The 26,198-nt window shown below is 39.4% G+C and overlaps 1 protein-coding gene across 1 annotated transcript in view; it reads right to left on the reverse strand.

Moving 5' to 3' along the window:
• The window catches only part of GRIN3A (glutamate ionotropic receptor NMDA type subunit 3A), an 825,751-nt gene that overhangs the window by 35,775 nt on the left and 763,778 nt on the right, over nucleotides 1–26,198 (reverse strand). Inside the window, exon 2 of the mRNA XM_044061007.1 lies at nucleotides 10,931–11,535. Within this exon, the coding sequence (XP_043916942.1) occupies nucleotides 10,931–11,535 (605 nt within the window). The remainder of the gene's footprint in view (nucleotides 1–10,930; nucleotides 11,536–26,198) is intronic.

The following is a 26,198-nucleotide window of genomic DNA, read 5'->3' on the forward strand; positions in this document are numbered from 1 at the left end:
GTACCAAGAGACATATTATGCAGAGCTTTTATTGGCCTAGGATTGCCAGGGATGCAACACGGTACTGCAGGACCTGTGAGCAGTGCCATAAAGTAGGCAAGGCAGGAGACAAAGTCAAAGCTCTTTTGGTGCCTTTTCCTGTGATCGAGGAGCCATTTCAGAGGCTAGCTATGGATATTGTGGGGCCTCTGAGTATCCTAAGCTCCACAGGGAAGAAATATATCCTAGGGGTAGTAGATTATGCTACTAGATATCCTGAGGCACTGGCTCTGTCCTCCATTGAGGCAGAGAAGGTGACTAATACTTTGTTAGAGATTTTCAGCAGGGTAGGTTTCCTAAGATAAATACTGACTGACAGAGGTGCCAATTTCATGTCAGACATGCTGGCTTGTCTGTGGAATCATTATGGGTGAAGCACCTAAAGACCACCCCCTACCATCCCCAGACTAACGGTCTTGTGGAGAGGTTAAACTCATACAATGAATGACCATGTATCTATAGGTAGTACTTCGAGGGTGAAATCATATGATGTGTGAAATCATTTGTATTTGGTTCTGGGGTCATCTTGGTACGTCCTTTTCAGTTTTTTTTACACATAGGGATTTGGGATTTGTCGGACTTGGTCATGTGACCGTCATGGCGGGATATTTAAAGGACTGAAATTATTCAATGATTCTGATAAAGTCTGGAGGATGACAGATGAAAGCACTTAATTTTTTATATCACTGTTTTCTTATTTTTATTAAGTAGTTTCAGTGATTTTTACAGATTGAAATACATTCAAGTTGAGAGCCTTCTTTGTTTGTGTCTGGTTCCTGAGGTTCAGTAATTTGTGAATTTCCTTGATTACTGGCCCAGATTAGGGACGTCACATAATGTATTAAAGCAAACATCTGTTTTATGTTAAACTCATCAAAAGTGCAATAACAATAAAACTTGGAATCACAGCATACTTTTGTCTTCTTTTAAACAAAAGCATGACTTTTTCTTTTCAGCAACCTTGAAGCTTCTGAAATGTTTAGGTCATTATGAAGACAGTTGTGGCTTGTCATGTAGCTCTGTAGCCAGCATAGAGTATTATGTTGTTAATGCTTTTCCAGTCACTTCCTCAGTATTATTTTCTCTTTGCTATTTTCAGTATTTAATTTATATCATCAGTTTTTTGGAAGATGCATGGAGCCCTTTCCTCTGGCATAAATGTTATTTTTATTTTTTGGCTTTACAGTCTCAAAATGTTACTTTACTCAGATTTTCTGACAAGATCGGGAATGATCTGTTTTTTTAGCTTTGTCAGTATGGCTGGTTCAAGGTTCTTTTAAACGCTCTGATCTCATTTGGCAACATCCAGATGGCAGACTGGTCTGCCCAATGTCCTTGTTAAATTCTCTAAATAAAGCGTATCACTTGCCAGCTCATGTCGGGGTACAAGTGTTAATAAAACAAATCCAAAAGGATTGGTTTGCCCCAGGACTTTCTGTTTCTGTACAGCATGTTTTGAGCACGTGCTCTATTTGTTTACAGTATAATATTTCAAAAGGTACTATGGCTCTCGCACAACCACTGCCAAAACCATTGGGACCATTTTGTGCTTTGCAATGGGATTTTATTGAACTTCTGCCTTGTGCTTGTTTCAGATATGTTTTAACTGTTGTTGATGTTTTTTTTCTGGGTGGTTAGAAGCCTGCCCATGTATCAAAAATGATGCTATTTCAGTTGCTAAGAAACTTTGTTAAGAATTGATACCTCGTTTTGGCGTTCCCTGTCAAATATATTCAGATCGTGAAACACATTTTACTGCTCAGTTAATTGATTCACTGTGTAAACTTTTAGGCATCACTCTAAAATTTCATTGTCTATATAGACCACAGTCATCAGGTATTATTGAACGCATGAATCAGACTCTGAAAACAAGACTGGCTAAAATTACTACTGAAACGGGCCTCACTTGGGTACAGGCCCTACCTCAAGCCCTACTCTCTATGAGAGCGCAAGTACATCCTACTAAAGGTCATTCTCCTCATGAAATCCTCATGGGCCACCCTATGCATATGCCCATGACTCCAGCACCACCCTTTTCTGAGTATGATGCATTTCATCATGATATTCCTGTGTATTGCACTTCTCGTTTCTTTTTTACAGTTTCATCATCGCCAGGTAGCAGCGGCTCAACATATCCCTTATCCTTTCCTGTCCTCGGCACTACAACCAGGAGACTGGGTGTACATCAAGTCATTCTCTCAAAAAACAGCGCTTCAACCACGTTGGAAGGGGCCCTTCCTGGTTCTACTGATGACATCATCAGCGGTTTGACTACAATGCTCACCCACCTGGAGTCACATATCACACGTCAAAAATGTCATCCCATCTGAAGATCAACAGCCTCTACCTTTTGCTACTCCTGATTCTCCACCTATTGCTACTTGTACTCGAAGCCATACTGTACCAGCACCTGACAATGCCTGATGTTTATCCATTTGGACAACCTCACCCTCCCGACATAATACAAGTGCAACCACCATTTCCACAAAAGCACTGCACAACTATTTTGGTGGTTATTCTTGTTATTTTCATAATTTTACTGTGGCCATTTTTATTTCCTGCTCCAACTACGCCTCATGCCAAATGAGCTGCATGGCATCCACCTTTCAACACCTACCAAGCCATTAAATATGCTTATGCATCATCTCTCAATGTCTTGGACTGCTGGATTTGCACTGCTATTCCTACTGTTCATGGGGGACTGATGCTAAATATAGTCCCTTTAGGGGTTAATAAAACCTGGATGAATCTGATCTATGATACATCAAATGTTATTTCAAAGGACAAGATAGCATTACAGTTGTCCCTCCGCCAGAACGGAACTGTGTGTTTTCAAAAACTTGGCAAAACTAGAGTTGGGTGAAGCCATTGTAACAAAACAGTGGTACATAACTGCACTGCAGACAATTCGGGTTGTGTAACAGATTTCTCACCTATAAAAAGACTTGTTAAAAACTCTATAGCCAACTTTTCCCAGAAAATAGAAACTGTTTATTGGAAAATATTCCAAGGACTGCAGGACGCCGGGGATTGCTTCAAGTCTATCAACATCACCATTAAAGAAGAAAATTGTTATTTTGTGTGCGGAAGAAAAGCATATAAATGGCTACCAGGAAACTGGTCTGGCAGCTGCTTCCTGGGTTACTTACATCCAGCTATTCGACATGTATTATCTGTATTACCTAAAGGGAAAATTCGAAATGTTCGAGAGGTCAAGAAGCCTGCCAATCCTGTAGGTCAAGATGATGCTTCACGGATCTATCACCATGATTTAGCTCATGCTAGCACCAAAGGACTGTCCCATATGGACTTGGGTGATGACATCATATCATGGGCTGGTATAATTCCGTCATACGGAGCAGTGAAATCAATTTGGGAACTGAGAAAGCTATCTAAATTGCTTGAAATATTAAGCAATACTACATTTTCTGCCATAGAACTAGTGACTGATGAACTGACTGCTATGAGAGCTGTAGTACTCCAAAACCGTATGGCTCTCGATTTCACCTTAGCGGCGAAAGGAGGAACTTGCGCTTTAATCCAGGAGGCGTGCTGTATGTTTATTCCTGATAATCAGCACGGAATTGAAAACCATCTTAAACTGATTCTAAGTATTTCCAAACTCTCGAAGGGCAAATTGGATGACAGTTCAACATGGGCATGGTTAACCAACCTGTTCTTAGGCTGGGGAGGTGGACTGTTGAAGTTGATCTTTAATTGCAGTATTAGCAAGTGTTGCTTTTCTTGTATTATTCCTAATCAAAGCACTGATCTTGAAATTAATGTCTTCAAAAACTGTAAAGAAAGTGCCTAAGTTTTATATGCCTACAGCTATAAATGTAGACGATGAAATGACAATGTTTTTCAATGATGAAAGGACCAGTAGCATGGTTATGCTAGATTTGGGACAAATTTATGATAGGTTAAATGGTGATGCTTACACAGCATCAAATGGGGGATTGTAGAATATGAACAGCCAAAGCGTGTGTTTGGGGGAATTGAGTATGTGACAGTTTGCATGTATTAAAATGTACTGTGTACTGTGAACTTTGAATGGTATCCTCCTTTCACTTCCCCTTTTCCCCTGCCTCCTGGGCTACTGCCCCACCGCACTTTTAATTATTACAAGCTAACTCTTTACTACTATTTATATTTTCCAGCCTACTCTCTTTCTCCCTCTTTGACTAAGTGAATGCCAATTTGTTGTTTTTTTTTCAAATATTGCATAAACTTGTGCTGATTGTACCAGAAAACTCATGGCTTGATTGCTGCTTAAATCTATACCATGACTCTGTAACTTGGATCACACAAATTACTTGTACTCTCTTTACAAACATTTTTTGCTTTATAATGTATTTTAAGCTTGTTTTTTTATTCTAACTATTGTATGGAGTAATCTTCTCATACTTGGAGCTTTTCTCACCGGGCCTCTACTGAAAATGCATATGTATCCAGCTAGACTAGCCCGGTCAAAAAATATAAAATAAATAAAATAAATAACTCTTAGCAATGAGAAAATACTGAAAAACAAGAGTCTGCCTGAAAGCAGAAAATGTGCCTTTTATGGAAGTGCATCCGATTTTCTTTCTCTGCCCAGAGATATGATGTTGTGAATTGTCTTATGCTTACAGGTAAACCTTTGATTGGTTAATTGCCCTGTATAATGATCTAATTGGTTCATTTTTATATTTTTGTACTGAAAGCAATATCACCAGTATATAAGCTTGTTTATTCCTTTGTTCTGGGAGTCTCCCTGGTGCTTTCCATGAGGCTCCTGCACGTGTGTACTGTAGATAATAAAAACCACTGAAAGAGAGAAAGAACTGTATTTGCCTTCATTTTCAAAGTATTGTGTAACATAACAGTATATACTATATTTTCATGATGGGTCTATGTATTTTATGCCACTGTATGTTTTCTTGCATGTGTATCTTTTGTGTACATGAAATTCTTTTAGCACATAATGTTATCACGCAGCTGATATTTAATATATCATACTACCATGTTTTTCTAACATATTAAATCATGACAGACTTACTTTTTCAAAACTGCTTTATAAACTCATTTTTCTTCAGAGTTCATTTTAATTTTCCTGTAGCCATGCTGTTGTTTTTTTCCCCTTATTTCTGAAATATCATAACAAGATTCATCTTGTTTCAATTTTCATTTTTTTCTGGTTCACTGTCGTCTATAGGCTATTGTCTTTGTATGGATTTTCCTTTCCTTTCCCATCCCACCCTATAATCTGCTGTGTGGAACATGACATGTACATGTTCCATCTTCCACACTGACATTTTTCTTCCTCATCAAAGAGAATCCCCCATTTTTAAGATACCATGACTCAATTATAGCTGGCAAGATAACAGCAGGAATGTTTTAAACATCATAAATTATTACATAAATTAAAAAAAAATGTTAGTAGTTATGGGTGTTTGATGCATAGATGTTTTTCACACTTTCAAATTGCAAGAAGGAAGAGAAGGAATTATATTCTAATTAAGAGACAACCTACTGATGACTTAATTCTACCTGGTATTTCCTTATAAATCACACTAAAACACATACACTAAGGTAATCCTTCTGATGGCCTAGTATGTATCAAAAACTCTAGGCTTATCAATTTGTTTTCATAAAGCTGTTTCACAATCCAAAGTATCTTCTTACAAGGCACTTGTAATGCATTCCTTTCTCTTACAAGGAAGTTCTTCTCAATTTTCTACTCACAAATTTTCATCCTGCCCTTTCAGTACTAACATTTCCATAAAACTGCAGTCTTTTGGGTCAACAGTCCTTGCAATTTCAATGTCAATGCCAACTTGTGCAAAGAATCTGCAATAAATCCTTATTTTAGTTTATACAATGCACAAAATATCCATTCAAAGAGAAACACATATTACATGTGACTCCATACACCTACTCTATATGAAATTCTTTGAGTGTCAATAACACTCAGAAAAAAAGATGAACAGCACAATGCCAAATGTTGTTTCCCTTGGGAATTCATTGCCAGTGTGATTTCTAATTGTGTGCTGTAAATGACTCACTTCTTTAGGGAGATTTCTCCCTGATTTCAGTTTGGTGGGACAGTGGAGCTGCTATATATAAGTTTGAGGGTGTGGGGGGAGGGGGGCTTGCCCCCTGTAAAAAAATGAAATAAAATGGATTTTTCACCCTTTTGAATTTTAGACATTTTTTTTCATCATTTCAGGATGTTGCCGTTTCATAGTAGAAGCATTACATGCCCACAGAAAAAATGACAAAGCAGAGATGGTGTGCTGAATGGAAGTCAATGCAGCAACTTCTTCAGTTAGCCTTATTAAAGTACCTAAAAGTACAAACATGCCAATGTCATGCTTAGGGTATAAACAGAGTCTGTATGTGACAAAAATCTGCTTCTTGCATCCATACTTAAGTGAAGTTCCTGAAGGAAAAGAGAACATAGTGAAAACACTGAAGACAAATTATTTTCATTAATAAGCACTTATGTGCTGGTGCAATCTGAATAACAAGAAAGAACTCTAGCAGCCAGGGAATGAATGCCCACATTTCATGTCAGTTAATACTGCCAAGAAAGTGGCCATAAAATGTCATGGGGAAAAGAGTGAGCTGATCTGAAATGCATTGCAGTGTGCAGAAAGCATGTCCTCCAGCGTGGTCACTACTGGTAACTAATGGACTATGTTTTAAGGACTACTAATGGAATATCAGCTGTTTCAAAAGGGCCAAAATGCTACTGCAAAATCTGAAATTCCTTCACAGTGCCAAACCTGTGAGGAGCTACTACTTGCTTGAAAAGCTAAGCAAGGTGAAGCTCTTTACTTATGTATGTAATTGAATTTAATGTGAATACAACTAAAACTGAAATCACAAGTACAGGAATAGGTCAGATATGCAGCATGGTTTTATCAACTATTTTGTAGATTGACTAATAAGGTATGAACAGAAGTGGAAGTATTCCTGGTACATTACCTTACTTAGAAAGAGTTCATTTCTGTTGCTGAACAGAATATGGTCATTTATAAAACACCTGACTAAATTAACTCTTTTTTTTCATAACACGGCTAAGGTAATATAAGTGATTATTTTACCATGATGTATAATTTGATTCCCATGCAATCTCCTTCCAGAAAAAAATAGTTTATAGGTTATATTGCACAATGTCTCTGCACCTGCACCAGCCATGGTTAAATTGGTACTAATATAGCTATATGAATTCATTCCATAACTCTCTGTGGCACAACATTTAATGTACTGTTATTTATCACAATTATACCCTTTTCTACCATCTCATCTTCATTATCTTCCTTTGCCTGTTTCTCTCCTTCCCTTCCCTTTTTTGGGCGGCTCTAACTTTTATACCTTAAAAAATACTCCTATACAACCCATTTAACTGCTATTTTTAAATACAACTGGTTATAAACAAAGTAATTTATATCAAGGATGTCTGAATAATGGAACTGTTGCTCATAAATTAAGAAGACATAAACTGGAATCAGATAAAACATCTAAAAACCCAAGAGGATGGTAAAAACCACTGACACCACTGGAACCAAACAGCACTGCTGCTAACAGTCAGAAAGGAAGTCAGCCAGTATGAGGAAATGTAGCTGAAACTTTAATAACAAATATCTAATATGGAACAGGCTCCCCATCCACGTGAAGCAGAGTTCCTCCCTAACCCAATTCAAGTACGACTTGGACAGCTGGATGGGATACCGGAAATTCATCCCTGGTTTGGCACCTATGTCTCCAATGGACACAGGTAACCTGTACATGGTTCATCTTCCAGGCCATGCTTGCACTTATCAAGGGTATCAGAACTTGTTAGACATTTGGGATGTATGGCTAGGCTTAAAAAGGCACTTATGGTTGTTAGCCTTGTAAACACCTATGAACCTATGATCTACAGTTGTTGAGTGCTTTCTTCTCATTAAATGACTTCATCAGAACTGTTGGATGTCATAAAATACTTAGTATAAATACAATCATTTCACGTCATGACCAATGGCATACAAAAGGCAGATATCAAATGGCAATAGCACTCTTAAACATTACTTAAAAATAGCATTCACATCAATATTAAAAACATGTATAAATATGAATATAAATACGTGTTTGTGTGTGTGTGTGTGTGTGTGTGTGTGTGTGTGTGTGTGTGTGTGTGTGTGTGTGTGTGTGTGTGTTTGTGTGCGCGCGTATGTGCAAAACTGCATGCTAGATGTAAAATGTTATACCTCCAATTATTTTAATTTTAACACTGATGAAATTGAATATGCTTCATTCAATACAGGCTTTTCCAAATTTAATTTTAACTACCATATCAATTCAGATTTAAGCAGATGTTCGTCAACTACTAACCCCCTCATATCTTTCTTAAACTGATCTAACACTGTAAAATTAAAAACATGTAAGGGGTGGTCTAACATGTGCTTGAAATGGGGACTGGTATTTTTGCATTTTTTTTAATTTCAAGTAGGTGCTCATATATTCTTTCTTTAAACTTCCTAGAGGTTTTCCTGACATAAAAAGCTTGACAATGCTGGCAACTAGCCAGAAAAACAACTTGGGTTGAATCACAGTTAAAACACCCATTGATGCTGTATTTGATACCTCTAATAACCACACTTTTACCTACTAGGATATGTTTACAATAAGAACGAACACACTTAGCCATCCCCATTTTTTACATGTTCTCATCTTGTCTTTTTTCTCCAAAAGTGCTTTAAAGGACCTATCCATCTTATATACAACCAAAGGCCCATTCCCCAAAACTTTCATGATTTTGTAAACAGAGAAGAAAATACACCGGTTGTTACCTAATATGATCGAAAATGTCAACACTATCTATAGACTGTTTGGTTCCAGTGGTGTCACTGGTATTTACCATCCTCTGGGGTGTTTTTGGTGCTCATGAATAAAATTGACTATAAATGATGAGTCAGTGCCAGGATGTCTATCATGTCTGTATAATGGAGCGTTTCTCTCCTGGCCTCTGCTGAAAAAGGGCCCTGCTCAGTTGGAACCAATAAATACATAAATGCATAAATACATCAATAATAAAATTACTGGAGAGAACAGGCCATACATTTTGAAATAAGTGCAATGTTCTGCCAGCCTAAATTTCCCTATCTGCAGAAGTGCATGTGCAGGGGGAGGGCTTGCTTGCACCATACTTCACATAAAGAATTTTAATGCAAATGTAGCAAATGAAATAGGCTTAACTAACTGAGATTCACTCAAAAGAAAATCAAATTTACGTACTATGACTACACATTTGTTCAGATGCGAGATTCACAAAATCTCTGAGATTAGTTTTGGGAAACAATTGTAACTAAACACCAGTAGAAACAGAATAATTTGGCACTAAGTATAAACAGCCTTCAGCTCAGTGCAAGTTATTTAAGCCCCCCCCCACTGGCCTAATATGAACTCCAAAAATCTTTCAGGCAGTATTAAACTGTAGGTCAGCCATCTTTAGATATGAACATCAATATATCAAGTATAACATAGCAAAGTGCACAAAGAACAACTAATTACTGTTACTATGGCTGCCTGCTCAGATCAACTGAATTTCAGAATTTATGTAGCATTATTTACATGTTGTTTCAGTTATTGTACTTTTGTAGATTATGTGTTGAACAGTCCATAAGGGTCTGAACCCATTGACTGAAAGGTGAATATGCTGATGGATGCATTGTTGATATAAGTAACCGTGTGTCTTACTCCACTGCTACTCTACCACTCCAAACTAATTCTTTAGTTATTATGAGGAGGAGTTATATTTATTATTTATTATATTATTATGCAAAAGTGAACATCACAGATGGTGTATGTGTGTGTGTGTGTGTGCGTGTGTATATGTGCATATATAAATATATATATATATATATATATATATATATACATACATATATACATATGTATATAGGTGTAATTCATATGATCTAAACTGCATAAGATCGACAGTCAAATGATTGACATTCAAAATATCTAAGCTCAGAGTATACAAAAAATTCAGTTATATTGGGCAAGGTTTTATGTTTTTCCCCACTATTTTGCAACCTTGGAGTTGGTGTACATAATTAGTGAGGGATGTGGGGAGTGCTGGGGGGTTTATCCCCCTGCAAAAACACTGAAAAGTGTCATAAAAATCTAACCATATACAGGAAACCACTGAAAGATCTGAGAATATTTAACCACATTATATCAATATTTTTGCAGGGGGCAAGCCCTCCCGAACCCTCTACACTACCTGCTAATTATATATACCAAATCCAGAGTCACACAACAGTAGGGAAAGGGCATGAACACTTTCCCAGTAAAACTTTGAATTTGTTGATATTTTGTGTTTACATATTTTGTAGTGTACATATTTTGACTGTCAATATTATGCTGTTAGAAATTTTTAAGTAGACCCATGTATCTCTCTCTATATATGTGTGTGTGTGTGTGTGTGTGTGTGTGTGTGTGTGTGTGTGTGTGTGCATAACAGCACAAGTGAGGCCAACTGACATATCTGGGATACTGGTTCAGTAAGTGATTTACTTATTTATTTGTTTGTTTGTTTGTTCATTTATTTGTTTATTTATTTATTAAATCTTCGTGTTTAGTAATTTGTGCCAGATAGCCATTTGCAACACATATTTCTCACATTACTAAAACATACACAAACATACAGATGTAAGTATGTCTGCATGCATATGCTTGTGTGTGTGTGTGTGTGTGTGTGTGTGTGTGTGTGTGTGTGTGTGTGTGTGTGTGCGAGTGTGAAGTTCTCTAATGAGTGAGCCTTTATAACCCTGATGTCTACTTTGTTAGGATACCCTCTTAGTACTCTGTAATGTGCCAAAAACAATATTTTGTTTTGCTCAAAGGACAAATTTGTTTGTACCTTGAAAGATACTGTCCAGATGTTAGATTCATTTCCTCCCTAAACATGCAGTTTGTAGTGCTGGGAATCAATGCCAACTCAGGGTGGACACGTGTTGCACTGGCAACAGCTTTGGCTACCAGCTCCATTGCATCTTGCACAAAATGTTCAAAGGTAGGCTCTGCAGTTTGGCCATGGGCGATAAGACCTAAAGGCAACCCATCTGCACGGAGTTCTTCCACATTCTGGGCATCACCAAGGATCCAGTGGTAGTCTGGTAGTACAATCCCTGCCTGAGAGGCTATCTCAAAAATCCTTCTTGTGCTGTCCAGGTCACATCCAAAAGTAACAATCGTAGTTGTGGTCTCTCTCAGTGCTTCCAGCTGTACCTGAAAATAATTAAAGAGGAGGCTGCTATCAAAGCTCTGGTTGGCAGAGATGTTGATAACTGGTCCCAGATGAAATTTAGAATTATTCTGCAAATGAAACATGAAGTCTGCCATATCCCACTCCTGACACAGTAATAAGCTGATGTCATGCCAGTTGTTCATAGTCAAAAGAGAGACAACAATGTCCACATGTGGTATGGAAGGGTTTGCCAAAGACATCTGAAGGTGAAGAGGATTCTGGGATAAAGAGAGAGAGAAGTGAATGTGATTAGTATCACTCAAGTAAGGTTAATTATTTTTAACCAATTATACTGTATTACAATTGTAAAAAACATTTCATATATAAATCAAAATTAGCAGATCAATAAAACTTTAACAAAACTGTACTAATCTGTAACAATGTATCAATTGTGTGTGCTTGCAGTAAGTAAAACACAACAATGAAGACCAGAAGCAACATGGTATTTTAATTAGTGTTAAACACATAGGCATACAGACTGAAAGAATGCAAAGGTGAATGTGTGGAAATGTATCAAGTTACATTTCAGCTAAGACTTAAACGTTAAGGCATGTTGCCAGAAAACAATAAATATTGAGATATTTCTTCAAATAGTTTTGAAAATTGTAAGGCAATTTCAGTGGAACTGAGTGAGAGATGTACACCATTTTTCAGTCCGTGTGTGATATTGCTCCCTTTTGATCCATTTCAAGGCAGTGTAGTATTGTAGTAGTAAGGACATGACAAGTAGTGTAATAAAGTTAGATACTGAAATATAAACATAGGTTCATAGGTAGGTACTAGGCTATCAGCCCAAAGGCCTACGTAAGCCTAGCCAACAAGGTTTCCTGCCTTACGCCACCCAAGAAAGTTATTTTCCTGTGCCACTGTCGAGCAGAAACACAGAAGCGATCCCCGGGGTGTATTTCCTATTTCCCATCCACATTCTTGAAGAATGCTAATGAAGAACTTTGCTTGACATAGATGGCTAGCCTGTTCCAGAGTATGGGAATTCTCTGGGACAGGAATCTATCCCTCCAGCATGTCCTGTTTATTGTGGTGACAAGGTTTAGGTCCCTAGAGCATGTAGCTCGGAGGGACTGGGATTTCTTTAGGTGTAGCATGCCCAACAGCTTTGGATTTGACATAGCTTTATATGTTAGGCAGAGATCACCTCGGAGTAGGCGATATGCTACGGAGTAAAGCTGGTGTTTTTTGAGGTAGTCAATGTAGGGCATTTGTTTGATGCCAGTGATCCTCTTTGTGAGGTACTTTTGTGGCCTTTCCAGCTGCTACAGATGTCTTATGAGGTACATTCCAAAAGGGGCGCTGTACTCTATTAATGGGTCTAATGAGTGTCGAGTAGAGGGGAACAATGACCTCTTTTTTCCTGAATGAGAACCTTTTTATGATGAGGTGTACCACGTAGAAGGAATTCCTGACTACTGTGGCGATGTGACTATCAAAGGAGTGACTACTGTCCACCTGGGTCCCAAGGTCTCTTATAATACATTCGGTGTTAAGTAGATTGCTGCCTATGTGGTAGTTCATGGGTACAGAGTTTTTACTAAAAAAAAAAAAAAAAAAATATATATATATATATATATATATATATATATATATATATATATATATATATATATATATATATATATATATATATATATATATATATATATATATATATATATATATATATATATATATATATATATATATATATACATATACATACTCTGGTGAATGGGTGAGTGTGTCCATGAGTGTGACTGGATATGGAGGGGGCTGTGTGTGTGCGCGTGTGTGTGTGTGTGTGTGTGTGTGTGTGTGTGTGTGTGTGTGTGTGTGTGTGTGTGCGCGCGCGCATGTGTTTGCGAATAGCACAAATATGTGCATTCGCAGGTGGATAGGCAGTTTCAGCAATGGCTTACTGGCAATAATGAATGTAACTAAATACATGTTCCCCAAAAACATCGTCGAGGATCCTCCAGGCCCACTCTCCATATGCCTATCGCCTTGTAAGGCAATCCATAATAAAACAAAACAAAAAAAAAATAAATGTCTGATATCAGTGTCCCAGATATGCAGCAGAACATTCCACACAACAAGCCAGTACTCCTCTGAGAGCATGTCCAAGCTATATAATTATTAAGATGGTAGGCTGTATAACATTACATAAAGATAAGAGTTATCTGACTCAGCATAGATACACAACACAAAACCACATAGAAAAGTCCGAGTGCAAATAAAGAACTCCTCAAAAGTTTAATTAGCTCAAATTCTATGAAAAACATAATAAGGATTAAACTGATACCAAACTCAACTACCTACTGATATTGAAAAGAAGAACTGTTCAATTGTCAAAATGATGAGTTCATGGGATCTAAAGCTTACCAGGTCTCATTTGAAAAATAAAAACATAGGATGGAAAAGAAAGCTAAGGTAATATGTTCAAGCACAGTTTATAAAACATCCTAAAAATGTTTAAAATCATTATAAATGTGTTCTATGTTGACAGAGAATGCTGATGAGGATAGATTCTAATAACTTGTTTAAAGATCATATCAAATTTACTGCTGATGAGGTAAATACCTAAATCTAGATGAACAGCAAAATCTAAAGGTAAGCCGGCCACTATAATACAAAGCAAAAACATACCCTGGGATACACAAAGATTCATTCATCCCAAATTAAATGGCCAACTGGGGTTGGTCAGATACTCCAATGAGTAGAATTTCTAATTCAGTGGATCCTATCTCTGTTTGTGCTTGTGTTGCTGAGCCCTTGCACATAGCCTGTACTACGTCTAACATTGACTTCAGGACTGCCAAAACCTTTACCCCACTGTATGAAGTCATACAACAGCAACTGGGGCTGCTGTTATCCTTTCTTCTCTGTGTATCTTAGGGAGGCATTGACCTTAGTCCAAAAGAAGGGACTGGCTGATGCTCAGACACATGCAACCTGGATTAAACTTTCCAGATAAGAACTGTCAATTATTTGCCACAAAGCATGAAAAGAAGAAAAAAAGAACAGTTAGTAGGAGAAAAATATTAGAAAAAACAGACTATTAATGTAAGTAAAGCAAATCAAGCATGTGAGTATTTTTATTTAAAAGACTACATGTCCAAGAATGTAATATTAATTCATCATCAGCCCACTTTTTCCCATTTTTTCAACATGGGGTTGGGGTATCGTGTTAACTGTCACCAACTCTCTCGATTCAGTGCCACAGTCTTGCCTTCTTCAACACTCATACCTGACTGCTGCAGATCTTCTTTCACACAATCCATCCACCTCTTTGCTGGATGTCCCCGTTTCCTCTTACCTTCTTCCTGTCTGTCCCAAATCTCCCTCACCAGATTGTCTTCTGCTTTTCTGCACATGTGCCCAAACCACCATAATCTGTTCTCTTTGATCTTTTCTGCATTTGGAGCTGCTTTGGCTTCTGTTCTTATGTCCTCATTTCTTCATCTGTCCCACGGTGTGCATCCTACCACCCTTCTCAGGCACATCATTTCCATCAGCTCTAGCTTCGTCAACTGTTCTGCCTTTACTGCTCTGGTTTTTGTACCATACAATAGTTCTTGTCATACCACTGTCTTGTACACCTTACTTTTCAGCTTCTTTGGCATTCTTCTGTCATAGACTACACTTGACACTCTGTGCCAGTTGGCTGCAGCCCCTCTGATTCTAGCTTTGACCTCTTCATTCAGACTTCCCTTCTCCATAACCACCCCTCCCATATACCTGAAGCTGTTTATCTGTTCCACTATTTTCCCTTCTATCTCTGTTCTCAGCTGTTTCTGATTTCCCCAATTTGCTGCCATTACCACCGTCTTATTTGTGCTTAGTTTCATCCCATCTGCCTTCAGTTTTGCATACCATTCTGCTATCCTTTGCTGACGTTCTAGCTTGGAGTCTGCCAGTAATGTCACATCATCTGCATACAGCAGCTTTGTTGATCTGTCCCCTCTGACCTGTTTGCTAATGTAATCCATCACTAGCATGAACAGCAGTGGGCTCAGAGCTGAACCTTGGTGTACACCCACTCCCACTGGGAACCCCTCTGTGAGACTAAACACTGTTTGCACTTGAGTCATTGGGTCTTTGTACATAGCCTGCATTAATTCTACCAACATTTCTGGGACTTCAAACCACCACAGTACTGCCCAGTTCAGATATCTTGGGACCTTGTCATATGCTTTCTCCAAGTTTAGGAATGCCTAGTTGTACTCTCTCTTCATCTCTAGCTTCTTCTCAAGTATCTGCCTCACTGCAAACATCGGGTCACTTGTGCTGCATCCTGATCTGAATCCGAACTGCTCATCTCCCATCTTACATTCTACTACTCTGCGTATCCATTTATCAATCACCCTTTCTAGAAATTTCATGCAGTGCGATAGGACTTTGATGCCTCTGTACTGCCCACAGTTGTGGATCTCCCCTTTGTTCTTGTACACTGGCATGAGTATGCTTATTCTCCACTCATCTGGGATATGCCTTTCTCTCCACACTGCTATTAGTACCCTCAAGAGCCATTTCTCTCCTATCTCACCCAGCATCTTTATCATATCTGCTGTGACCTCATTTGAGCCTGCTGCTTTCCCTGACTTCATTTTCCTTAGTGCTGTTCTTACTTCTTCTATTGTGAGCTCCTCCTCTTCTCTCATTGTAGGCCATGTCTGGGTCAGTACAGCTTCTGTGGGGTTTTCTTCATTCAGAAGCTGCTGGAAGTTCTCCTTTCATCTGCCTTTGATGTCCTGTGGACTGGTAAGCAGGTTGTTCCTGGCATCCCTTATGAAGGTTGTCTTACTATCTTCTTTATCTTTCTGTCTTTGCTTTGCAGCCTGATATAGTTTTTTTTGTGCCACTTACTGAGTCACTTTCCAGAAGCTGGTAGAGTGCCTCCGATGCCCTATTCTTTACTGTTGCAACTTCTTTCTTAGCTTCTTTTCTCGTCAACCAGTAGTCCTTCCTAGCCTGATCAGTCTTTTCTATCTCCCACTTCTTGCTGCATTCCTTCTTTTGTTTTGATGACTTCCTGGACTTCTGCATTCCACCACCAGATTTCCTTTTATACATTATTTCCATACCTGGCTCGGCCACATATCTTTTCTGTAGTCCTGTTGTTTTAGGCGCTGCCATTCTTGTTTAACTCCACCTATTTCCTCCTCTTCTTGGGGTGCTAGAGTCCTGAGTAATTCCTTGAACTTGTAATTTTTCTCCAGTCAACTTCCAAGTCTTCAGCTTGGTCTCTGACCACTGCTTGCAGCTGACTGTGGCAACTACTGGTTTATGCTGGGGGCCAACTCTTTCACTGGTGATGACTTTGCAATCAAGGATTTTACCCCAGTGTCTTTTCCTTACTAGGAGGAAGTCTACCTGAGTTGCATGTTGACTACTCTTGTATGTGATCTTGTGACTGTCTCTCTTTCTGAACCATGTGTTGGCTACTATCAAGCTAATTGCCAGACAAAAGTCTAGAATGTCTTCTCCTTCTTTATTCCTGTTGTCCCACCCATGTGGACCCAGGCAGTCTTCCTATCCTGTTCTGTCTGTCTCGATATGTGCATTCAAGTCACCCATTATCAACACAAATTCATGTTGTCCTGCTTTATTTAGTAGGTCCGGCAACTGCTGTCTGAATGCACTCTTTTCCTCACTATCACAACCCTGCTGTGGGGCATAGGCTAAGATTATGAATACTGCCCTATCATTACACTGGAGTCTGATTGCCATGAGTCTGTCATTAATTCTGATGATATCCCTCATTGCCTTCTGAAGCCTCTCTCTCACCACAATTCCTACACCATTTTAGACTCTCCCCTTCCTAAGTAGTAGAGTCTGGATCCCAAGTCAAGTGGCTTTGCTGCACTGCCCTTCCATCTCATCTCTTGGATATATAGGAAGTCCAGCCTCCTCCGTATCATCATGTCATCCACTTAAAAGCTGCGTCTTGTCAGTGAACCTACATTAAGCGTAGCAATTCTCAGTTCATGTTTGGCAGGTTGGTTGGTTTTATGTCCAGCTTTCACTCAACAGAGCTATCCCAGGTAACCCTGGCTGGGCAACTAGACACCGACAGGCCAGTAGCTTATTGACCCAGGGCGGCTGGGCTTTATGGCGGGCACACACTGGCCAATATGGGCATATATACTGCTCCCACTGTTAGCAAGGATCCCTGGCATAGGTCATAGGTAGGCCAATTCCTCAACCCACTTATCACAGGTAACTACCCATGCTCATTTTGGCGACATTAGTCAGCATGACCAAATCACCTAGTGCCATATTTTACACTGTCGCGTGGCTAGCTCTGCCACAGCACACAGCCTGTAATCCATGTTCGTCTATCCTGAGGATACTGCGACCACACTAGATGCCCAAAGCAGTTGGTCTGTACAACTCTTCCCCTATAATGCACCATGTATAGTCTGTGCTGCTGCCCACAGCTCCATTCATTGGTGAGTTTGAGATGGAAACACTCAGCATGTTTTTTGGACGTGGGAGAAACCCCATGGAGACACAGGGAGAACATGCAAACTCCAAACAGGCATTGGTCAGAGGTCAGGATCGAACCTTGTACCTTGTGCATGGGAGGCAAAGACTTTAACCATTATGCCAACTGTATTCAATACTCAATATATTAAGAGGACAATAAGACGTTTCTGGGTGCAGAGTTACACACAGTAAATCCAGGCAAGTACATATGTTCCTTGAATTACCCACACATTAATTAGTAATACTAATGGGACATATCTTAATGACATAACTTATACAGAACTATCCATAACATATATAAAATATAAACCAGGCTTGACAAGGAGAAGATCATGGTCAATTGTCTGTTAGGTGCCAGAATCCACCACATCACACACACACTTGAATCTCTCCAGGTACAAATATGACTCTGTCATTGTCCATGTTGGTGTGAATGACTTGAGATATTCCTCCCTGGACTATATGAAGACAGACATGATTGAGCTCTCAGAGTATGTCTCCCAGGCAGGTATGACCCTAGCCCTGAGCAGCATCCTACCTTCACCAAGAACGATAACACAATACCAACAAAAAATAAGTGAATTCAACAACTGGCTTAGTTTCTGGTGTCTTGCCAAGTAGATCCAGTATCTGTCTGCCTGGGATGACATGGTTGACAGACCTCGATGCTTTGCCAAATATGGCCTCCACCTGTCACCCCTGGGATTCCCGATCCTGGTCAAGGCTCTTGCCTCCCCCATTGTCCCTTTTTAGGCTATGTCCCAAAGACAAATCTTCCAACATAAAAAGATCTGTCAAAAAGCAAATTGAAGGTCACGCTGCTTAACGCTAGCAGCCTTAACCTGGAAATGTACTCACTGGAGGCTCTCCTCACACTGGAATATGCCGATGTCTGTGCAGTCACAGAAACTTGGCTCAGGGCTGCGGACAGCACCCCTACCTTACCAGGCTATACCTCATTCCACAAATTCTGACCTCAAAATGAGGTCAGGAAAACTAAGGGTGGTGGAGTCTCTATCTTCATTAAGGACCGGCACACCTCCAGACTGGTTTGCCAGCATGATGCACTGGAATTACTCCAGGTGCAACTGACAGTTGGCAAGATATCATCCAGGTTATAGCCAGCTATAGACCCCCCCCCCTTGACTCAGGATACCCACTCCTCCTACCCGGACCTACTTGACTCCATCAAGATACCCCCTAACACCCTGATCTTTGATGTCTTGAACTACCCCACCATAAACTGGGTGAACTATTCCTGCATTAATGCTCTCACCCAATGATTCCTTGACTTCATCAGTTCTAATGCACTAGACCAGCTTGTCCCATCCCCCACAAGGGGAAATAACATTCTGGACTTGGTTCTCACCAACACGGGTGACCACTGCACCACTCCCATAGTATGCCCTTCCCTGGTGAGATCAGATCATTGGCATACCTCTGTATTGTGAAAATCTGTACAGTTGAGAGGTATTGTTCACAGTTTCTATCCCACCCTACCCCCCCAGCTTTAACCAGGCAAAAATCTTGTCAAAAGCTGACTACAACCTCCTAAGGGAGGGTATCAGTAGATTCACCCCCTCCCCCAGGATGCATACAACTATGTTGAACAGTATGCCAATGCAGTATACACGCACCTGTACAACTGGATGGATTCAGCCATACCCAACAGAACTAAAACCTTCTCCTCAAGGAAACACAAACCTATCTGGTGGACATCCTCTATCAACAATCTTTACAACCAAGGGAAGAAACTGTTGTCCAAGAGTAATAAGGAACAAATTCCAAATTGGAAAAATCCCCCTCCTCAGCCTCAACAAACAAATTAGATCACTAGTGAAAACCTCCAAAGCCAGTTTTGAATTGAAACTAGGGTCTGAAACAAAGGGAAACCACAAAGCCTTCTTCAGTTATGTCAGGATCCTCCATGGCAAAGCCTAGGCTTGTTCCAAAGGACCATTTGACATCCCAGATACTTGTCCTGTACCTCACATCTCTGTAGATCAAGTGTTAAAGGCCCTATCCAAGGCAAAGAACACAGCTTCCATGGGACCTGATAGTATCCCAGGCTGTATTCTGAACCATCTCCAGCAAGAACTAGGTTTGGCATTGAGCACCCCTATTCAACCACAGCCTAAGGACAGGCTTCATTCCAGCAGAGTGGAGAACTGCCATTGTCATCCCCTTGCACAAAGGTAGTGCCTCTATTAACACTAGAAACTATCGCCCCATTAGCTTGACAAGTCTGCTCTGTTAAGCTATGGAGCGTATTATTATTATGGATCTCATAAACAAGGACATAGGCAGCCTCCAAGCACTTGACCCACCCAGTTCAGATACGTCAAGGGCAGATCTTGCCTGTTAAACCTGGTTGACTTCTTTGAGACTGTCACCAAGGCCCTGGATGAGGGGAAAGTCAGTATTTACAGCTTACCTTGACTTGGCCAAGGCCTTTGACATAATCCCCCACTTGGGCATCATTGAAAAGCTAACACAACTTGACGTAAATACCTATCTCATCAGGTAGGTGGCCAACTGGCTCACAGATGGGAACTCACAAGGTCAAAATAGGTGCCTCCACCTCTGACAGCAGATCTGTCACTAGTGGTGTTCCCCAGGGATCTGTCCTGCTATTTGGCATCTACTTCTTAGAGGTCCAGGCAAAGACAAAAGGACTGTGACTGACCTAGTTTGTGGATGACTGTCAGTTGGGTGCTGTCACTGATTCCCCAAATTATGTTAACGTACTGCAAGAGAGTCTCACAGCAACAAATTACTGGTGCCAAAGTCATGGCCTTAACCTAAACACAAAAAAATGTATTATCATACCATTCGGCAAAAACATGTTCCCTATTGATTACCACATCAACGGCAACCCCCTAAGCAGACAACCTGTGGTGACAGACCTAGGTACGCAGGTTGACAAGAATCTCACATTCGACCGGCATGTAGTGGCAGTGGTCAGAAAAGCCTTTCACTTGGTGTATCTCATAAGTAAAGGGATTGCATCCTCATTAGGCCAATAACGGAGTATAATGCTCCGTTTGTTATGTACCTCTCCAGATACCTGCACCAACTGGAAAGGCCACAGAAGTACCTCACAAAAAGAATCCATGGCTTCCAGCACCTGTCCTATACAGACAGGCTCAAATCACTATCACTCTGCTTGGTACTGTACAGATTGCTCAGAGGTGACCTGTGTCTCACCTACAAGGCAATATTGGACCCTGCCCTACTAGAGATGCTCTATATCTGTTAAGTCTAACTCCTCGCACATTACCCGCTTGAAAGGCCTAAATCTAACATGTGACATCAACAAAACCTGCTGGAGAGATAGGTTTGCCTCCCAGAGGCTGCCCCGTCTCTGGAATAAACTTCCCATACATGTCAAACAGAGTACCTCGCTGACCTCTTTAAGCACAACCTTGACGAGTGGATGGGAAACCACAAATTTGTTCCAGGGGTTCCACCTGTGTCCCTCATTGACAGAGGCAACAGGTGCTGACTGAGGTTTCTTTTTTGGGGATAAAGTCTTGGCTAGGCTTGTAAGGGCCCCAGGGCCATTAGCTTAGTAACCTCCTATGATCCTATGACATGAGATGTGTAGTTTAGGAGTAACTGTATAAGATGGGGTAAAGTACAAGGGGGAAGAGGAGCATCTGCCACATGAATAAGGAAGAAAACAATTTTCATATAATTATTGAGCATCCTGTCTGATTACAAAAAAAAAACTTTATAGCACTTTGTTTGGACCTATGTTTGAGCGAGTCATAGTAAGAAACACAACTGAAACAGTTTCACTTCATTTTTCAGTAAAAGAAGGGTCATCTCTTAATAATGTCACAATCACCCTAAACACAATTTAGAACGTTAAAAGGAAATTAAAATAGATTACAAATATGAGAATTTAAACTGATTCTAAATTTGGAATTTAAGTATTTGAGGTACATTTTAATTGAATACTGTAAGTAACTGAAACACTCACTGAATAGTCTTTTAATAAATGCAAAGCAAACACCTCAGCCGAGTAAAGCACCTTGGTGTTAGAGAAATAGCAAAGCAGCAAACAATTCCAAGGACACACCAATGGCTGTAAATCCAATACTTCCACGTACAAAAAAGTCCTTTATTGCAGCAAAAAATTCTAAGAACAGTAAGCGCTTTCACGTTGTATAAACGCTTCTTCAGACTTCAATGATATTCAATATATTTCGTGCCTTAAATACTTAAATCATGAGAGACTTCCAGATAATTAATTAATTGAACAATACTAGAAGCTCTTAAAGTGCTAGTGCTCACTGAATATAAATCCATAAGAAATTACGTAAACATTGCATAAAAATTACATAGAAAATACTATGTTTAAACATACTATGTTAAAACAAAACATACATTTGTCTAAAAACCTTTTATAAAAAATTGATGAGGCGCATCCAAGCATTTAATGTTTGAGTGCCTTGGCTGCTAGGAATGGTTTTAAAGTAATCTTTTCATTTAAACCATACTTATGCGCTTGCAGCCTAAGGATCCATTTATTCTCAACCTCCTCTGTACGGTTTTTAATGTTCCCTAATCTACTAGTACTTTTAACTAATTCTAAAACCTTGAACTTAAAATGATGTTGGGACCCATTCTCCATAATATGTCGTGCTATCGCGTTGGTCGTATTTTCTTTATTAACTGCATATATGTGTTCCCTTATACGCTCACGCAGTGTTTGATTTGTTTTGCCTATATAATATTTCTGACAGTGTTGACATTGTGCTAAGTATACTAAATTCTTGGATCTACAATCAGCATAGCATCTAAAGGTATAAACTCGTCCAGTGTGTGGATGAATAAAGGCATTTTCTTCTGCTATATATCTACATTGATTACAGGACCTGCAGGGAAAAGTACCTGCTCTTTGAGATTTTATATGCCCTGTGTCTGTTCTTTCGTAACATAGAAGCCTTTTTAGGGATTTCATATTTCTATAGGCTATATTCGGTGCCTCTTCCACCAAAGTCTTAATTCTATCATCCATAACTAAAATCTTCTAGTTGTTTTCTATGATCTTTTTGATCTGACCATTTCTATTGGTAAATGGCACTTTTTTGTACGTGGAAGTATTGGATTTACAGCCATTGGTGTGTCCTTGGAATTGTTTGCTGCTAGTCTTTTAATAATCTTGAACTTGAGCTGTATGTCAATAACACCAGGTATGTGAAACTCGTACAATCCACAGGTTCTGCACTACAGTGATAAGCAGTACAGTCCAATGAGCGTCATATGTGATTAACGATTTATTTATGCCACCATTTATGTAGACAATTCACTCCCAGTTTAATGTGTATTACTTATTGTCTTGGCTGACTATATGCTTGATTTAGAACAGAATGGATGCAGACATCTCAATGTTTTAGAAGGAATATACAAACAGCAATAAAGAGTTATACAAAACAGATTCATACTAATTATACACAAAATACACAAAAATAATTTTCAAATGAAAAATAAATGTAAATGCAAATATGGAATAATGACTTGCTGTCGGTAGTACAAATAAACAGTGACCCTCCCTTAAAGAGATGCTCATTATAGTAAACAGTGATTACTTATTACTTATTACTTATTTATTACTTATTACTTATTACTTATGGTGCTAAAAATCAAACACTACGCATTGCAGATGGGACCTCCAAATATGATGCCAACAGAGTGCTGCTGTATGGTATCTGTAAGAACAAGTGCCTCGAGCCAAGAATGCAAACTGTGGTGCAGTCTCCAGACAGTTAAAGACAGTTTGTAAAACACCACCTCTAACTACTGCATCACAGCTTAATGGTAAACATATTAGCAGAAAGATATAGCGATATCTACAGCTATACCTGTATATATATGAGACAGCCAAAACAAACTTTGCTACCCTGTAATTCCAGTATCTCCTAGAAACATGTAATGCAGAATGTAGTGAATGATCTGGGGATGTGGACTTGGCATTGCGAAGCTGCAGTCATGCAATAGCTTTAACTACAGATGTGGATAAACAAATATGTACTCTAGGGGATGGCACAGCGGAGCCTCATTTTGCCTGGTACTCTGATTGACTGCTGGGGCTAGGGATATGCCATAAATGAAAATCTCCTTGCTAAAGGGTGACAGGGGTTGGCGGTTGGCATAATGGACAAGGCTTTTACCTTATAAACACAAGGTACAGGGTTTGAGTCTCACCTTTGGGAAGCATGGCTGAGTTTTGAAAGCCCCCCCCCCATCATTAGCCTAGTAATTACCTATGAGCCTATGAACTATCTGGGTGGTAACTCTGTTGTGCTCCACTAAGAGACAGGGTTGTGGCAGCTACCCATAAATACATAGGTTTATACTGTTTCCCTCTCCTGACAAAACACATAAGGAAGTGCCCATAGCTAGATGATTAAAGTGTTACAAACAGAACAGTTAAAATTAATGAATTATGTCAGAGAGCACAGGTTCAACGCATCCTGCACTGAGAACTTAAGTGTTTCACTTTCATTAGGTACTTTTTTTATGTTGATGCTGCATGCTTAACAAAATAGAATCAGCTGGAGTTATAGGAATTCAGTTGTATAGTCACGGGCATGCAGGCCTCTCCAATACTTATTAATTCCACATACTATGTGTGCAGTTTGGGTTTCTTATTATATCTTCATATATCCTGTTCCTTCCTTTTCAGAGTGTAGTATAAGTTGCTGTAATCAGGTTATATTATGTCTGTAGATTTATTTATGATTATAATTTCAGGAAATGAACAGGAACCCATAAGAACCCACAAGAATGGTGTTCTGGTAATTCTGTATAGATTTGTTTCATTAATGGCTCAGTCATTATAATTTCATTTCATTAATGATTCATTCACTACAATGTATTTATTACATGATAAATGAATATGTCCCACATCTTGATAAAAAGAAAATGTGTTTTTTTTTATCCCAAGGGGGATTTCCCCTTGATCACAGTGACTATGAATCATAGTTGAGGATATGTTTAGCAACATCTTTTTACTGAAATTATGGAGCCTAATACTTTCTTTTTTTGTTTTTTAAATCTCCTACTGGACTATCTCTTTGTCTCTACTAGCTTTAACAGACTGACAGCTTTACTTCATTGCAGTGAGAGCCAGGAATTCTTAGGCAAAATGATAGTTCTACAACCCATTTGACAATGCCCAGGGTGCCTCATCGAGTTGTAGGATGAGGGACAGCTTCCACCTCCTGTGAGGAAGGCCGAACCTCCCCCATAGGAGCACCCTTTTAAGTGTGTCATAGCTCTATGAGCTACACAGCTGCCAAGCATCAGTGAGCAAGTCTCTGCATGCTTTCTGGTTTATGTGCATGTGTACATTTATGGCACATGTTAACAGGTTTGTGGTCCATAAGTACAACAACTCACGCTCCAATTATGTGTCAACAAATGGAAAGCTAGAGCCAACTCTCTCCTTGGGATGCATGAGCTGTCAGTGATCACTCACTCCTACCTTCCCTGACAGCTCTAATAATCACCAGAATAACTTAATGAGCTCGTGTTACCTGTGTTGTAGTCAAGGCTTTAATCCCTGTATACTATGTTTTGATTAAGTGCTTATTAAATACCTAAAATTACTTCTGAACTGCATGTAACTATGAAATGAAATTTTGAGTACATACCAGTTCATCACTGGAATAAAAAAGTTGATGTTCTCTATAAGGGATACCTTAACTGCTATTACAAGTTTGCTTCAAATGTGGTTACAGTTTATGATAACTGTAAATCCAAAATGAGTGGATTCTGAGACTGAGGTACTTAATTTTATGTTAAAATCTGCATTTAAAATTGCTGATCCATAAGATAAGAAATATACGAGCAGGTGATGAAAATGTTAATGACATTCAGCACAATGAATTTACTGCCCTTATTAGTATATTCTACAATGGGGTATGTGGAGGAAAATGGAAATGGGACAGCAACTGACCTACTGTTTCTTGGTCACTATTAAATGATCCAGGGTGACATGGCAAATCCAGGGTGACGTGGCCAAATCCAGGGTGACGTGCCTAAATCCAAGATGACGCGGCCAAATCCAGGGTGACATGCCTAAATCCAGTTTTCAAACCTGGCCAAGACACTCCATGAGGTAAAACCAGACTAACTTGGATGAGCAAAGCAACTAGTTAAACTCAAACCTCTGAACCTCCTAAACTACTTCACCATAAATAATGTATAATCTGCAGTTAAGATGCAAACAAAATGAAACTCTGATGGGTCTAATGAGTTCCTATCATGCTGTGGGTAAAAGTAATCATCAGAAAGAACTGGATTTTTTTTTTCTAGCCTGAACCTTCAGTTTTACCATCTAATGAGTCCCTTCTGGTCCCCCAAATGAGACCATTCATTCTCTGGAAGA

Source organism: Protopterus annectens, chromosome 2.part0 (assembly GCF_019279795.1).
Source record: "Protopterus annectens isolate FY-2018-M chromosome 2.part0, PAN1.0, whole genome shotgun sequence".
In the NCBI taxonomy this organism is placed as follows: Eukaryota; Metazoa; Chordata; order Ceratodontiformes; family Protopteridae; genus Protopterus; species Protopterus annectens.